Here is a 16,209-nt window from a genome sequence, read left to right as displayed (position 1 = left end):
GCTCTACATCACAAGAGCTGACATGCATGGCTCGTTATGGAAAAAGCTGAGCTTCAGTCGCTTACCGTGACAATTTGTGACAGATATGTGCATAGTCTAAGGATGGGTCGTAGCGCAGGAAGTTCTTGGATAGAAGATCAGACTCGTACCTGGAGTTTTGGCTCTAGCTGGCAATTTGCAAGTATGCTCAGAGTCGCTGGCAACATGAGTTTGCAGGACAATAGCATGAATGCAAATTGCAAGAGCTTAGACCAGGCAATTGCAATGAAATTTCATTCCGGTCAGGTTAGAGGAAACATGATCTAAGGCATGTTATTGACGTAAGGTTTGTAATGACTGAAAAGCTTCGAACCAGTACTTTCGACCGTAGAGCCTGTTACTACCAGTTGAGCATGCGAAAGCTAAATTACACTGTGACACGTAGACCTTGCAAACAGTAACATCTGAAATAATGCAAGTTTCTAACTTAGTAATCAGTTCTTCAGTTAGCACTGGGCAGAATGCACTTGCATCAAGTTAGGCAAATCAGGAGTCTTACGTTAGAAATGCAACGTGTGTCTTGCAGGAATCAAGTGACTATCTTCGTTGTCATATGAAAGCTTACATGAAACATATAAGACCATGACCTTGAAGTTGAAGATCTGCGAACTAGCAAACGCTAATTCAACCAGCAAGCTATATCACAAGTAGTCCTTCGTGCTAGGAAATTCTGTAGAGATCATGTTGAACTCGAATGTCATGCAGTACAGAGTATTTCGAAATTCACTGGCTTTGCAACGTGCATGTCGGGATCATTTCTGACAGAGACAGTGCACTGCAGGTTATAACTGAGAGACTGAAAGACTATCGTTATCATGAAAGTACATCAGCTAGCTAGTTAACGGATCGACTGCATCTCATACAGTAGTCTGCAATTGTCAGCTGATATCTGAGATCAATCGAGCTCCTGGAAGACAGCCATAGACAAGCTAAATCAGCAAGCTGACGCTGAGAAGTTGATAAATACTTATCAGCATAGTGCATGTCGCGCAGTCAAGATGTGTTTTCTGAATACAAGATTTGTCAGTGAGATTTAGCCTAGTGAATCTGTTGATCAGTGGCATCTGGTGACATGCATCAGGTACGGAGATCAAGCACTGGAGTCAAATGTTTGTCAGAATCGTGATCTAGTGAGAAATCACAATTCTTCTGACAACTGCATGCCTAAGACAATTAGAACTCATGCATTTGTAACACCAGCTTGTTGAGTCTGAATTCAGCACGGAAGACAGTTCAGCTGAGTTCAGCCTGAACAGTGCAACTTACCTAGGAGCATTCAGCTGGCTTCTGTCAAAGCTCAAATCGTTTCAGGGTTCAACGTCCAGGACAGCAAGTTGTTGGAATGTGTGTTGCCCTGTGCAAACAAGGATTCAGATTCAGTTTCATTTGACTGATTCACGAGTAGAAGTCTGAAGCAATCGGGATACTTGTGACTTGTACTTAGTGACTAGGCATCCGGTAGGATTCCAAGTCATTCAAACTTGGTGTATATTTGAAATGGCATTGAAATAGCTTCAGAATCGTTGAATTGACTCTGGCAAGTCTGATGGCATTATTATGAACATGTTGCAGCTCATGCATTTCTTGAACAAGTAGGCAATCAGCACAGTGTGAACATTTTGACAGCCTGCGAGCATTTGCAACTGCTATCATTATTGACTCTCTATGGACTCTTGGCTTGAGGCTTTCATCCACTAGCAGGCATGATCTTATGCAGGCATCAATAGCTACCAGCTGGCAAGTGCTAACTGTGATGCACACCAACATGATGAATTCATGGATCTTTCTGTGATCTATGACCGCAGAACCCGTGCAGCTTCGTGTCTGAATATTCTTGGCTACTTAGAGGGAAGACTGATGATGGTATGCTTCACCCAAAGTTGAAACTTGAGGCAGGAGTAGTTGTATGAAATGATCCCAAGTTGACTTTAGTCAACCGGCATATCTGATTGCTGCTGAAATTAATGACACAGGTAGTTGCAAGTTACTACAAGTTGGCGAAGGATATGATTTTACTGATACTGGGCGATGCCATTCAGATTTTTCATGTCATGGACCTAAGCCATGGCCATTTACAGATCTGGTCGTTTACATGGATGATCAGTAGCCTATGATACTGGTCAGTTCGTCAGGAGCGCAATCTCATTGTGACCTTTCTGCCTCACATCAGTGTCAAACAGGGCCTAAGGTCCGCTGCAAGCTCAAGACACTATCATGCAGCAGATGGATCATATCGATGAGTTAGATGAAGACATCATTGCTTGCAAACTTCACGATTGGCAGTTGTGAGCTTACATCTTGGTGCAATTCCGAGTTTCAGTGGACTCAAGCTTGACATGGTCATCTTACGGAAGGACAAGGCGCTTTGCCAGATCTTATGTGTAAAGAGACTGGAACCAGTCTGTCAATTACAGATACAAGCATTGCTAGAAGACACTGTAAAGGTTGAACACTTCAGACTGCACTAGTAGCATCTTCAAGAACAGTTCTGAGTGCGCTGGCATGTCAGAATCTGGCTTGAACGACCTGAAGTCATCAACGCAGATCTGTCTGCACAGTGCTAGCACATACCATAGTACTTCACTGCAGGTCGTTGCGAGCGAACATACATTGCAGACGGTGGTCAGACTGCAACGATTCTTGTGTCTGACAGGCGCAAAGGCATCACTGATTGTACCTGGATGGAAGTGACTATCTTCGCAAGACGGCTGAAAGGATGATACTGATGCTAGTTCATCTGAAGATCATGGTCAATTCCAAACAGTGTGAAATTATGGCATGCTTGTTGGCTTGAACATACTGAATCAGTCAGCAAACTGAAGGTCATTGATCTGGATGTGAAGCTGCAAGATCCGTATGCTGAGCTTCTAAGCTTCTGTAGCACTAGTCTGGCTATGGTAGAGCATGGACAAGTGCGAAGAGGCAAACAACGATAACAGATTTACCAAACTGGAGCAAGCATCAACCTGAAGCCGAGGCATCACTTCTCTGAGACTGCCAGGCTGTGATGAAATGAGTGAGACTGTTGCTGGTTTGCTACCTTGCCTGAGTATGCAAAATTGGATGCTAAGATTGCAGGCACAATGCAGACCAATTGCCAGTGGAAATGCTATTGTCTCAAGCTGTCATGCAGTGAAAAAAGTCCATACTTCATGCGAAGAATCTTGATACAGGAACTATTCCTGGCAAAGAGTTTGAAAGCTGCAATACTGGATAGTCACTTAGTGAATGCAGATCTCATCAAAGCGATCAGCTGTGCAGTAGTGCTTGCTACTTATTGCAAATCGTTGCTTCCATAGACAGTAGTGAAAGTGCTGATGATTGTAATTAGGCTACAGTTCAATCACGTGACAAACTTCGTGAGCTGAACTTGTAAACTTGTTCTTGTTAATGTAGACAAGATCTCAGTGACATGCACTGGCAGGAAGTACACTTTCGATAAAAAAGCTCTGTCAAACAGTTCTCAGTAGTGTAGACTTTCTACTTTCAATTACGCTGCATCAAGTTGCGAGGAAGTTCGAGTATGCAGTATTAGCCAGTTAGCAGTCAGGGACAATTAATGCACCTGAGCAAGGAGCATGAATCAATCTATGATGACTCAGAAATGAAACCATGACCTTCATAAGTCTTACAGTAGAAACTCTTACGTCAGAACAGCACTGTCGCACAGTAATCACGCTCAGGATCTGATCCCCAGAGCAAGAGCTTAGTACATATGGTTAGCACCTCGAAATTGTATAAATTGCATGCATCAAGTTATTCAGATTTCACGCAGCTTCATCACGGTTTTGCTAGAAATAAATCTTGTCCTAGCAGCACTTACGTAGTCTCCTGGTAGCAAATCGTGAGCATAGACTGTGTCTAGATTGATCAGGGATTAAATCAGAATTATAAGACACATAACTGACTGTGTCAAGCCAGTTTCTATGATGAAAAAAGTAACATTGCACGCTATTACAAGCGCGAACGTTGTACTGAGCTTCACAGGGATTGACTTGCAACTTAATCTATGCTTGCATGCATCATGCTCATGGTTGTGATAGCAGCATCAGTCTTGTGAAGTCTAGTCAAGATACGACAAGCAAGGTTCATGAATTGAAGAACCTCAAGCACAACTGCGCTGATATCCTACTCAGTCGATCAGTGCTGTTTGCTGAGGAGATGATCAGCACTTGCAGCTACAGATGTATTTCTTGTGAGCAGAGTTATGCTTGTGATAATGGGAAACTGGTGCATTGCGTTTCAAGAGCTGTACCATGTAAGCTCTGCAGGATAGTCAAGATGGTCAAATTGCAGATTTCATTGTGGAACCAGTGGTTGATCGCATCATCTAACATACCCAGAATAAGGACAGCACTTCAGGAATTACTTATGAACATTGATACTAGACTTGTGCAGTGTGCATGCATATCACTGGATCTTCAAGCTGTCATACGCATAGGCGCAATTGATGAGCATTCAGCTATTCACAGCAAGCGCTATCGCATCAGATTCATGCGGAGTCTGGCCTTTAGTCACCATGACTTGCAACTGGATTCTGAATGCTGCTTTGAGTTGTAAGCCTGGAACATGTTGGCATCTCTCAGGCTTCTAAAGCATACTGTGAAGACACTTGGATGATGTGCATGCTATTGGCTATGCCGGATGCAATATTCGTGTGTTGTGGAAGGACTACAGACTCTACAACCAATGGATACTTTTACGTTGGCAGACTCCTCATGGCAGGACATTACTGCAACATTGGCTGCGTACACCAAGGTAGAATTCATTATAAATGAAGACACCACTTCATTTTCACATTTGAAGTCTGAACTACGTGATATCGCAGTCTATCCCATGTCGTTCCATGACTATTGCCACAGTGTGACTGGTCATAGCGACGCTGCATCAATCGCATAAGCACTCATTCTGTAAGCACTCAGACGTGCCTGCAATACAATCAGTAGCAAGACGCCCCTAAGCAGTTACTACGTGAATACGCTTTGAGTGAAATTTATCGTACAGCAGCATGTGAAGCTATGGTATTCAGGCTGTTGCATGGTAATATGCCAGACTTAGGAGATTGGACCAGTGTGCAAAGCCATGCAGGTCTTATGCATCAATGCATATGCATTGTGAGATCTAGCTATTACTAATCTACATGTAACAGTAGCTTCATGTACACAGGATCATTCTGATCATGAAGCCTGGCAATAGCCCAATGCACCAAGAGTTTACCTGCAACGTACTAAGATCTATGGGATGATAGACGTAACTGATAATTTTACTTCAGCAATTCATCGTGGTAAGTACATGATTCTTTGAGTTGATTAGCTTGCAAGACAGGCTTTCATCACATCAGACTGCAGCTGCATCGTTGTTAGCAATTTCAAGTCACTTACATATGATTGCAGTAAGCATCTTGCTGCTGCTAAACTACAAGTGTAACGATGCAGTACATTTGGTTGATTGTGAACAGCTACTGTGTCACTCGCACTTGTAGTGCTAGTGCTGCACATGACGTCTCAATGGACAGCTTCGAACTACGAACAGGCTAACTGCTGACTGAAGGCCTACCATTGTAGATCATTGTACAGATACAGAATAAATGCATCAAATTGTACATTGGATACAGTCTAGCTGCAAGTTGCACTATCTAGAGTGAAGTTCAGAAGTTTGTGAAGCCACTTCACTGGATGCAGTACTGTACTGCAGCTAGCTCATGAGGATGCACCAAGTGCATGCATACACACGTCAAGAGCTGGCTGACAAGACTCGCGCTGCCTAATCTGAAGACATCTTAGATTGTGATGAATGCTACGCAACCTTTGAATCGTCTTGGATACTGCAGTGCTCAGAAGAAGTTCGAGAGACGTGCAGTTTTGAAAACTTCACAGTCTACTGAGTAGCTATGGAAGCAGTTCCTATGTCACTGGATTCAATCTTACACAGATTGTAGTGAGCGTGAATCTGACTAGGCAGAAGAATTAGCGCAAGAACACAGGACAAAGTCTTGCAGACTATGACAAGATGGCATGCATTGCAGAGTCAAGCACACTCTGTACAGCACATGGCATTTCAAGATGGCTGCTAGCTGCATATGAAGGCAGATGGACTTTGGTACGATTGGAATGAATGGTTTCATTGGGAAATACAAGACTGTTTCGTTAATGGTAACTAGTTAAGTCCGCAGACGATCCATCTACAATTACTGTGAAACTGCATGCAATTTATCATGGTTGTACCAATCGTTCCAAGAATCTTACCTTCAGAGAAGACAATGGAGAAAGTTATAAAACTATAGCATCGAATAGTTGTCTGATGAGCAGCAAGGTCATCGTTTGAATCAAGTTGCAAGCATGCTATTCTTAGTAGTCCGCTTGATGAACACAGTCTACAAGACCTAGATTGCGAAGCTGTTGAGTACATTGGTAAAATTGTCTACCATGAATGATCAGAAGCACATACTGTAGGATCTGTTCTTGGAATCTGAAGCTGCGACAAAAGCTTATCACACAGCGTACGGACTCTACTGAGGAATGCTTGACAGCTTCAGTGCATGCATCATCAGTGTGAACCAAGAGCTTGTTGATATAGATGGATGTCAGCCGTTTGGATCAACTCAGAATGAAAAAGCAATCGATCAGAGATTGAGTTCTAGAATGCATCTGTATAGAATGCAACATGTCCTGTATGTACTCAGTCTCAAGTCTCGAACAGGCATCTTCTCACGGTATTCAAGGCATGACAGATCGTTGTTAGTGCATGGAACCAGAGTATTGAAATCTCAAGCTGAAAGTTATACTGCCTAGAATATTGAAATAAAACTTTACTATAGTTAAGAACCCTAGACGTGAACTGTATAGATCGTGACAGACTAGGCCTGAAATGACAATAGATCTAGCTGTCAGAAGCATCTTACAATGATGTCAGTTTACAGTGCACTTGACAACAGGCTAGCTCTGAGTGCAGCAGATTCAGCAGTAGCTACAGCACATTAAGTTTATGAGCAATCTGGCTCATAGACGCAATTAACTATCTGTTGAGCACTAACGTTTGAATCCTTGATGCAGCTTAGCAAGATCTGTGGAACTAGAGCCAACTGTTGAAGGATGATAATCATGTTGTCATCGTATGACAAGTCTGACAGGAACGCTATTACTGACCACGAAATAGTCAGTCAGGAGCACTGACGTTGACATCTCTTGCAAGCGTCAGCTTCAATGATCCGTACGTGCATTTGACTTTGGTGAGACATTGCGAGTCGACTGAGGAGCAACAACAAGATTACGATTGTACCTTTGAGCCAGTGCAAAACTAGTGCACTTGGCATTTTGGACATTGCTGACATCTGGAGACCTAAGGAACGATCTCAGGTCGAAAGCTTAGGCAAGAGTCAGTCATGAAGGGCAAATTCTACAGTCAATCGGCTCATTATATTGCTCATGCGAAGCTGCCGACATTAATGGTACCGATGCAACTATTTGCTGAAGATTTGTTGAAGTAAGGATGCATTTTCACGCTTTAGTTGAGGAATTCCATGAAACACAGGTAGTACTTATATCTCGTGTAGACATGTGAAGATTCTAGTATGCCAATCTCTCAAAGCAGCTGTCAGATCAGAGTCATTAGTCAGCTGGCCTTATCAGTTCAGTGCACTAACATTCTGACCAGTAAATGCTTCTTACTGACACTTTGTTGCAGCTCTAGTTCGTGCAAGTTCTGCTTTCAGAATGATCTATATGCATTAGTCCTGATGTTGGTTGAGCCTCGTTGGCTGAAATCAGGTACGTTCAGCTCGTGACATTCAAGCTGAACACGTCCGATTAATGGCTGGATCAGGACTCACACATTACTGCTCAACCTGGTAAGTAGGATGCAAATACGCTGAGACCATCAAGCCAAATTAGACTCACAGAGCATCAGACTTGACTGTCAAACCCTGGAAATCATGATGAGCTTCAAGATTCTGTAGCATTAAGCATCTGTATCAGAGCTATGCAGCACAGAGTTGCCGCAGGCACTCAACGTTGAAGAGCATGTTTAGTCAGATACATATTTCTCCAAGTGTAGCTCAATGCAGCTCACACGCCTCTGACTGATGTCATTCTGATGGAATAGTTAGAATGAGTGACGACTGACTTGATTGTCGTCAGTATGATACATTCATGGATGCAATGGACATGAGTCTAGCAACATTACTTCAAGGTGCAAGATTCCAATCAATCGTGCCCACACACTAAACGTTTCATGCGCTCATTGCTAGCTGTGCACATCTGGACAGCAATGATTTACTGTGCAGTCATAAACGTGAACATTCTTGATCTTGGAAGCATGACAAGGCGATGGTTAGGCCAAGTCGACTTTGCCAATGCACGACCTCTTACCAAGGAATCTGCAAAGATGTCTTATGTTGGCTGCAATGTGCAATTCTCTTTTCAGGAACGAACCTCAGCATTGGTAAGTTGTGGCATGGTTTACGTGAACTTGCTCACTTGGCATAGTTTGGGTTAGCTGACAACATGTCATCTTCAGTGAACATTCATGTGACGCAACTGGTAGGAATAGTTGTAGCCTGGAACAATCGGACAGATACAGAGACGTAGCTGCAAATGGAGCTTCATGGATGAAGTCTCAGCAATTTCATTGATACGTCCTTCAATAGCTACGTAGAAGAGCCATCAGTTGGCAAATTGAACATGTTGCAATATCCCAGGACAGTATTGCTATGTACATAGTGACAACGCTTAAAGCTGCTTAATGATTTGTGAAGGAATGCAACTCATAGCCGGACATTCTCTGTCATTACCGCTGCATGACCTGTCAAGTCTTGAGGAGCTACCTAATCAGTTAAAAGCAGCTCCTCAACTGTATGTATCACGATTGATGTAGGATTGCTTCCACTCAGTGTTCACTGCGAATGCTAACAGAAAGAGCTTGGTGAGGCAATTGACTATGTTGGAATGGCCTCTACATACGGAACTTGGCTGCAATTTGATCTACGTAAGACACAAGCAAAGATACTGCTGAATGTGGAACTAACAAGTTGAAAATCATAATGCAAAACGCAAACAAATAACTTCATTGACTTAGCAAGTGAAGTCGCTTGAGTTAGCATACTGAGAATTCATGCGTCTTATGTCACTGGTCTAGCAAGTTGCATATCGGAGTGCAGGCTCAGTCGTTCTGCTGAAAGCAAGTCTGTACTGAAGAAAACAAGCAAATCTCTCGAGCCAAGTTTGCACATGCAATTGAGTCAAGTTTCACACGAAATCCGTGCATACAGTACCCGTAAATGACTGAGTGCACTGGAACAACCTGGCTGAGGATGTGAAGAGCAATTGTTCACAATGTATGGAATAGCTAAGACTGCTTCTAGCGTTCGGCTTGCACGTCATAATTGTCCAGCGAGGACATGTATGCACTCTGTGAGTAGCAGGGTTGAAATGTCTGGTATTTTACAGACTTACCATCAACCAGGGTTTCTTTGCACTGGAGACAAGCAAAGCATCGTTGTTAGTCAAGTGGCAAAAGCTACTTAAAGTTAAAGTATGTTAACGTGGCCTCCTTAACAAAGTTAACGTGCCAAACTTGTGTCTTGTCAATTTTGATCAACTATTGTATAATCCGTGTAATACACCCATAGAAATGAACTTACCGTGAAGGAATCTGGAACTGAGCAACCTGTTTGAGTGAAAATTGAAATAAAAGCATAGCATCAATACAGCTATCATCACAGCAGCGGTAATCGGCTTTTCTGAAAAGTTTGTCAGCAGAGCATTTTGCCACGCACGTGTGAATGTCTCCTTGAGTGAGTCTATGCTTGATATCACGCCCTGTGACAGGTGCAGTGGCAGGGATTTCAAACTTTGCTGAAGACCAGTGAGTCTGAAGGAAGAAAACAGAAATTATCGTTACTTGTCTGGAGCCACAGTTTGACATCATGCAAACCCAGAAAGTCTAACTGTGGACCTCAGAAATATCTCTTACATAGCTGCGTAGGATGCGCAGCTGATGTCACTGGGGATCACCACCAAGCTGTCAGGACGGAGGCTCGCCATGACAGGAGCCAAATTGACCTGGAACCACAGCTGAAAGTCTTCAGCCTCAAAGTCTTCAAATTCACCAGCAAGGGCTGTCAAGGTCAGGTTCAAGATGGTGTCCCGTACGCCTGGATTTGTGATGATGGTGATGTTTTGCTGGAAATAAAAGGATTCATGTTTCAGTTCAGGAGGACATTTTACCTTTATGAAGTCACTGTAGAAATGAGAGCAAGCTCGGTGACACTTGTTTGTACTTCAGTGCATCAGGGGCATGCCTCAAGGCATCGTCGGCAGCAATTCATCCAAGAAGCATATCAGAACTGTGTCATTTTGAGTCAAATCCAGGGCCCCTTATTAGCTTCTGCAAAAATTTCTTTGAGCCCAGGTCAAGTTTTACATGGCCTGTTTGTCAGCCAACTTTCTGGGAAAATATGGCAATCTTAAAAGTTAAGCATTCACCTGCTTGTTGATGTTTGTGAAAGCCTGGAAAAACAGTTTGAGCTGCTCATCATCAGGGGACTCTGTCAAGCTTGTGAACACCTTCCTTATGATGGCCTCATCTTCCAAAGCGCCGCTGTCTGGATCCAGTATCAGCTCAGCCTTCTGGTTTGGTGAGAGTTGTTCCAAAACCTCTTCCTGTGACAACATTAAAGTATTTTGCTTTCTCTCATACATCATTATTTTCAGAGAAAGAAATATAAACGTGGTTGAGATTGTGAATTCATGGACTAATATATTACTCACTGCAGAGAAATTGTTGTTAATTTCTTTAAGTTCCTCAAGACTTGCAAAGATTGAAAAATGTCCAAGGTTTCTTTTGAGCCATTCTGCATTTCCATTCACATTTTGTGTGCATCCAGGTTCTGTGAATTATTTTAAAAGATTCAAAAGTTAAAATAAACTTTTTTTATGCCATTATCAATTGTGAGTGGTCCTCATTTTTATCTTTTATCTTTTGATCAGGAGTCATCATTTCTGATTTACAAAGAATTTAGAATGTTTTTATTATCTTCTTAGTTTGTCCCTCATATTTTACACCATTTGATTAATGTCTCTCATACAATTTGCACATATTCGTATCCTTTACCTGGTAAGTTCTTTCTTGATAGGTAGACTCGAATGAAGTTTGTATAGATGAGTTTTCTCTCCATTCTTTGAGAAGTCTCCTGTTCATCACTCATAGCCTCAATCCTTGAAAATACATTTTCACAAAATGTAGATCATCATTAGACAGGAACAATAAAAAGCATGTATACAAGAAAGGACATATTTTTATTCACCATTCACAATTTTTGGTAACCGCACAGATCCAGTAACCTAGGTAGCAATTTTGTTGTTTTGATCCATGCAGACATTTTTCATTTCTATACCTGTTGTGCCAGTTTGTTGATCACCATGTCAAAATTTGTGATAACATGGGTGGGCTAATCTCCTAATGTGCACACTTTTTCTCCTGTTTCAATTAAAGATCCACAGGACTTTCTTCATTTCTATGCATTCCTGAACTCTCTCAGAACCTGGTCCCACCAACCTGCATTTACAAATGCCAAATATACCAGGTGTGCTATATATTACTGTATGTGTCATCTTCTATGATGGCTTTCACAAGTGTCTGGAACTCTTGTTGCTTTAATAACATGTTATTTTGTAATTGCTGTTATAAAATAACATGTTGTTAAAGCAACAAGAGTAAGGGCTTTGTACGCATTCTGTCCCAAACACATCCATCAAAAAGGCTGGAGTCATAATTTCTGTCATTTTTGCAAATGCTTGCAAAGTGTCCCTCTCTCCTTTTTGCAAATGCATTTAAGAGAGGGTCTTTAAAATAGTAGGAGGAGACATGTTAACAGACATTCATCATGTATTCCTCTGAAATTACTATAGTCACGCAATTTGCAACATTCAGTTTTGTGTGGAAAATTCTCCACCTCTGAAGACTAAAAATAGCACAGATAGGATTTACACAAACCACATGTAAGGTTGTTTGGATAAAAACAAATGCAATATAGGCCAAGGTCTATATATAACTAAAAGCCAATCAATTGAAAGAAAAATGGAACAATGATTATAATGAATACAGCAGGGAATGGCGTTACTGTAACAGCAAACAGCTGGGTGGGGTGTTTTGGTTTGTGTTCATTAAATATGAATTTGACCGTCTTGACCATAACTATACTATGAAATCCGTACAGGTTGGAACTGCTTTTCTTTATTTTGATAAAACATTTACAGTGTGTTGGCTGCATTTACATCAGTACAAACATCAACCGGCAACACCAACACCCTCTCCACCTCCACCATCTCCACTCTAACCTGCTGCTGCTCTCTCTCTCTCTTAACAGGTCACATTGGCTATTTTGTGCATCTTTGATTTGTTGTGCCATATCAGTCCATCTTATTTTCATTTCCTATGAATGTGTTTAATGCAATTGCAATGGAGAATTTAATGAAAATCACAGCACACATTTGCGTTGTGCCTTTTTTAAAGAAACTTCTTGGAGTCTGCGCTGGTTGCTTGGCAACTGCTCCCAGCCAAGAAATACTTGAGCACGTAATTCCTCGTAAAAAACAGTTAATTGCAGCTTTTACACTTTGGATTTTGCACAGATTGCACAGTGCTGGGAGCCCTATCGCTCAGATTTTTCTTTTTTCCATTGGTAAAAGTGGTACTGCAGCCTACACCGTAAGAGTTATTCAAGTGAAATTTACAGGGGTGATATTGAACCATGTACACTCCTCACATGCCAAAAATGACACATCTCAACCAGCAGGTGGCGCTATAATCAAGGTAAACGCGTTTTGGCCAATAACCTCCACATAGTATCAAAATCACGAAATATGCGAAATCTACTTTTTCAAATTCCTCCTAGGCCGTGAGTCCGATCTGCACAAAATTATGCATGTTGAATCCATGGACACTTATGATCAAAATTATAGTTATAACAGAACAACTTCCTGAAGGTTGCAGTGAAACAGGAAATTATTTCATATCTCCACATAGGTTTCTCCAAAATAATGAAATATGCCAAAGTGATTTTTCCAAACTATGGTTTCTGAACAGAATATTTTCCAATCTCTGTGTTGATATCCACCTGCTACTTCCATCTCGCTTGTGGGACTCCAGGTCCGAGTTGCATTGCCTCCATGGGCCATGACTTGCACCAGAGGCTTGCACCCCGTTAAAACCTGCTTGCAGTTCTGATTTTAAAATTAAAATTATATTTGGCTCACTGCCTATATTAAAATGCAGTTCCTATTCTGAACATTAGGTGTCACTATCACCATATGGGAGTATCAGTCACAGGAAGCACTCTGCCACCAGTTTTTATCAGCCATGATTGTTGCTGGCCCCTAACACCTCTGAAATTTGTCTTTTTAATCCAGCCTCATCTCTGCTGTGACAGTGACTCTAAGCACCTGTCACACACGTGTGAGCAAATTCAATTTAGCTGAAGCAGGACCAGGATTCACAAAAAGGGCCCCATGTGAATGTATGTGCATATGTATCTAGTGCATGTCATTATTTTACAACTTCCTTATAATATGTATATGTTCCTACAATTTATTTTTATTATTTTAGCTACATTAACAACAACTCAGTTCATTTACTAACCATTTAATGACTGTTAGACTTCTGCATTCATCTGCATGTATCAGTAAATCAGAATTTAATTCACTTACAATTCTTGGAAAGAACTGCAGCTGAAGTTCTGACTGCTCAGCTGGATCAGGAAGTTTTTGTCGACATAGGGTAAAAGGGGAGCCATCTTTAGTGAGAACCACAGACTGATGAATCTTGAGTCACTGTGGTTACCCAGACTCAGACTGTCGAAGACGCCAAATATATCCAGAACATTGAATCCAGACTCATTGGTGCTCTGTTATAAAACAAAGTTGCAATTAACTATTAATAAAAGCTGTATTACATATATTTGTCATATCAACATCTTTTGAATGTTCCTCACTTATGAATGTGGGTATACCCTAGATGTATATGACGGTGTAGTCCCTCATTCGTCCAGGAGTGTTCTATCGTAGAAAAGGTTTCAGTCGTCGACTGAAACCTTTTCTACCCTAGATGTATATGTTTACAATATGGGTCTTTGCACTCAAACTGATTAAATTTGATGCCATGACATGAAAATACTATGATAGTTCCACATTCATTAGATTATGACCCTGCTTTAGTCATCTTTGAATACAGACTATTTTTACTATTTTGACCAATTTCATTTACTTGTGTAATACATGTAGGGCAGGCTTTTGCTGATATTTGATTTTTGATATTTCTTTCCAAAGGAAAGAGGTGAATATTTTTGAATGGGCCGATTGTGAAGCTAGGGCTTAATCTGTCAGTGATTACATTAAATTGAATTCTAAAAAAATAACAAAATAAATGTAACACAAATGTGTGGGAAGTTGAAAAAAATGTAAAGTCACTTATGTACCAGGTCAAAGAAGACTTTTAAAGTGGACTCCACAATCTGTCTGAGGTTTTGTTCCAGCTCCCTGGATTTGCTCGCATTTTTACCCCTACAGGATAGCTCCCCTGCCAGTGTGTCTACTGCAGCAGATATCTAGAGAGAACATAGATAGATGTATTTTTAATACACAGCAACATGGAATGGTGACTTGGATAATGTTGGTAACTGAACACAAGGGGGTGTAATTTATCAACACTGTTTGCTGTTGACTTTGGATTTATGGGGCATTTTGAATTTATTACTAATGTGAATTCTGAAAGACTTACTCTGTGACTGGCATCTCGTAGAACTACTGGATGGCAAGTTTCCTGGAACCCACTGCTTGGAGTGGCAGCAATGGTGCAACAAAAATGAACATTACGTTGAACATTGAAGTAAATTATAATTGAAATTATATTCCTGGTGAACATTGGTGTGTGAATGTGTTAGGTTAAATGATAAATAATAAACAGTTTTATTAGAAATGTGCATACCTGTTTTCAGATATCAGTGAACCTGGCCCTACAAATATCAAAAAATAAATGATTTCATAGAATTGACGGTCTGATTAAATACTTAATTTCACCACTAAGCATTAATTAAGTTGTGTAAAGAAAGGTTTCTCCTTACCTGATGTCGTATTTGGCTGAAATACAAAATTAAAGCACATTTATTCAGTATTTTGTATAGATGAGACATATAAAACTGCGTATTACATTTAGTGCTGCAATAAAAGCAAATAGACTTACGATTGCAGAGACCAGTGTTGATATACATACTGAGGGAATGGAAGAAAAACACACATTTTCAATTAATTATTTATCATGTGCACTGGCAAAAAAAGTAAATGATCCTCATCTGAATTTTGGTAGATTACAATAGAAAAGGGGGACACTTACCGACCACGACAGCTGAGAGTTGCAGAACTTGCGCTGAAGTTCTGGAGCCGCCCATTGTGAGAACAGTGTTCTGCTCACCTTGTCATTTGTACACCTCAAGTGATCTTCAGTTTATTTAATTGGAATTTTAGAAGAATACTAGGAAAAGGAAAATAATCATAGTCAATGTATGTGCATCCCTTGGCATTTTTGCTGTTGTGAAAAGAAATGCAGTCCAGTATGACCAGTTTAACTGTAAGTTTCAAAACGGACAAAACTCTAAAGTGCAAAAAAGCTCGAATCGCCTTATTTAATTTTAAACTGCAGCACTTGTCCTATTTTCATTTGCTAATATTTCGCACATTACAATATATACTTTGTAGTTAGATTTTCAGTAGAAAACTAAAATTGAATGTAGGAAAATACCATGACCTGTTTTCTATACCTATTTACAAAACATTTTAAATGTATAATTTAGCTCACACATCACTGAAGTTATAAGTAATATCAAGCAATTTATGTTTTACAAAGAATGTTGATTGCACCACTCATGATATGTCAAGTCAAGTACATCCAATGACAAAATCTACACAGTTAAAATTACCTTTCACTCAAGTTTCTTAGAATGAATTGTTTTACCAATACCTTAACAATAAAACGAAAATATGAGATGGCAGTGACTGTTTTATTTTAGGCTAGAGATGAACATTAAGAGCAGAGTATGTAAGACAGTAAGATAAGCCACAGAAAGATGCACAACAGGTTGAGCTTACCTCTATGTCCTTTGCCCTGTCAGAGAAAAGTGAG

At 40.7% G+C, this 16,209-nt stretch overlaps 1 protein-coding gene across 1 annotated transcript in view; it reads right to left on the bottom strand.

Moving 5' to 3' along the window:
* LOC122862223 overlaps positions 1–16,209 on the bottom strand; it is a 21,577-nt gene extending 5,368 nt beyond the window's left edge. Inside the window, exons 1-16 of the mRNA XM_044167571.1 lie at positions 16,176–16,209; positions 15,424–15,561; positions 15,274–15,302; positions 15,155–15,170; positions 15,019–15,046; positions 14,812–14,863; positions 14,510–14,638; positions 13,743–13,939; positions 11,149–11,252; positions 10,806–10,924; positions 10,521–10,697; positions 10,009–10,217; positions 9,812–9,906; positions 9,677–9,702; positions 9,489–9,510; positions 7,318–7,402 (exon numbers count right to left, since the gene is read on the bottom strand). Coding sequence (XP_044023506.1) covers positions 7,318–7,402; positions 9,489–9,510; positions 9,677–9,702; positions 9,812–9,906; positions 10,009–10,217; positions 10,521–10,697; positions 10,806–10,924; positions 11,149–11,252; positions 13,743–13,939; positions 14,510–14,638; positions 14,812–14,863; positions 15,019–15,046; positions 15,155–15,170; positions 15,274–15,302; positions 15,424–15,478 — 1,343 coding nt within the window. The 5' untranslated portion in view covers positions 15,479–15,561; positions 16,176–16,209. The remainder of the gene's footprint in view (positions 1–7,317; positions 7,403–9,488; positions 9,511–9,676; positions 9,703–9,811; positions 9,907–10,008; positions 10,218–10,520; positions 10,698–10,805; positions 10,925–11,148; positions 11,253–13,742; positions 13,940–14,509; positions 14,639–14,811; positions 14,864–15,018; positions 15,047–15,154; positions 15,171–15,273; positions 15,303–15,423; positions 15,562–16,175) is intronic.

The sequence above is a fragment of the Siniperca chuatsi genome, linkage group LG15 (genome assembly GCF_020085105.1).
Source record: "Siniperca chuatsi isolate FFG_IHB_CAS linkage group LG15, ASM2008510v1, whole genome shotgun sequence".
NCBI lineage: Eukaryota > Metazoa > Chordata > Actinopteri > Centrarchiformes > Sinipercidae > Siniperca > Siniperca chuatsi.
Note: the sequence above shows the minus strand (reverse complement) of the source record. Positions and strands in the feature narration are given on the sequence as shown.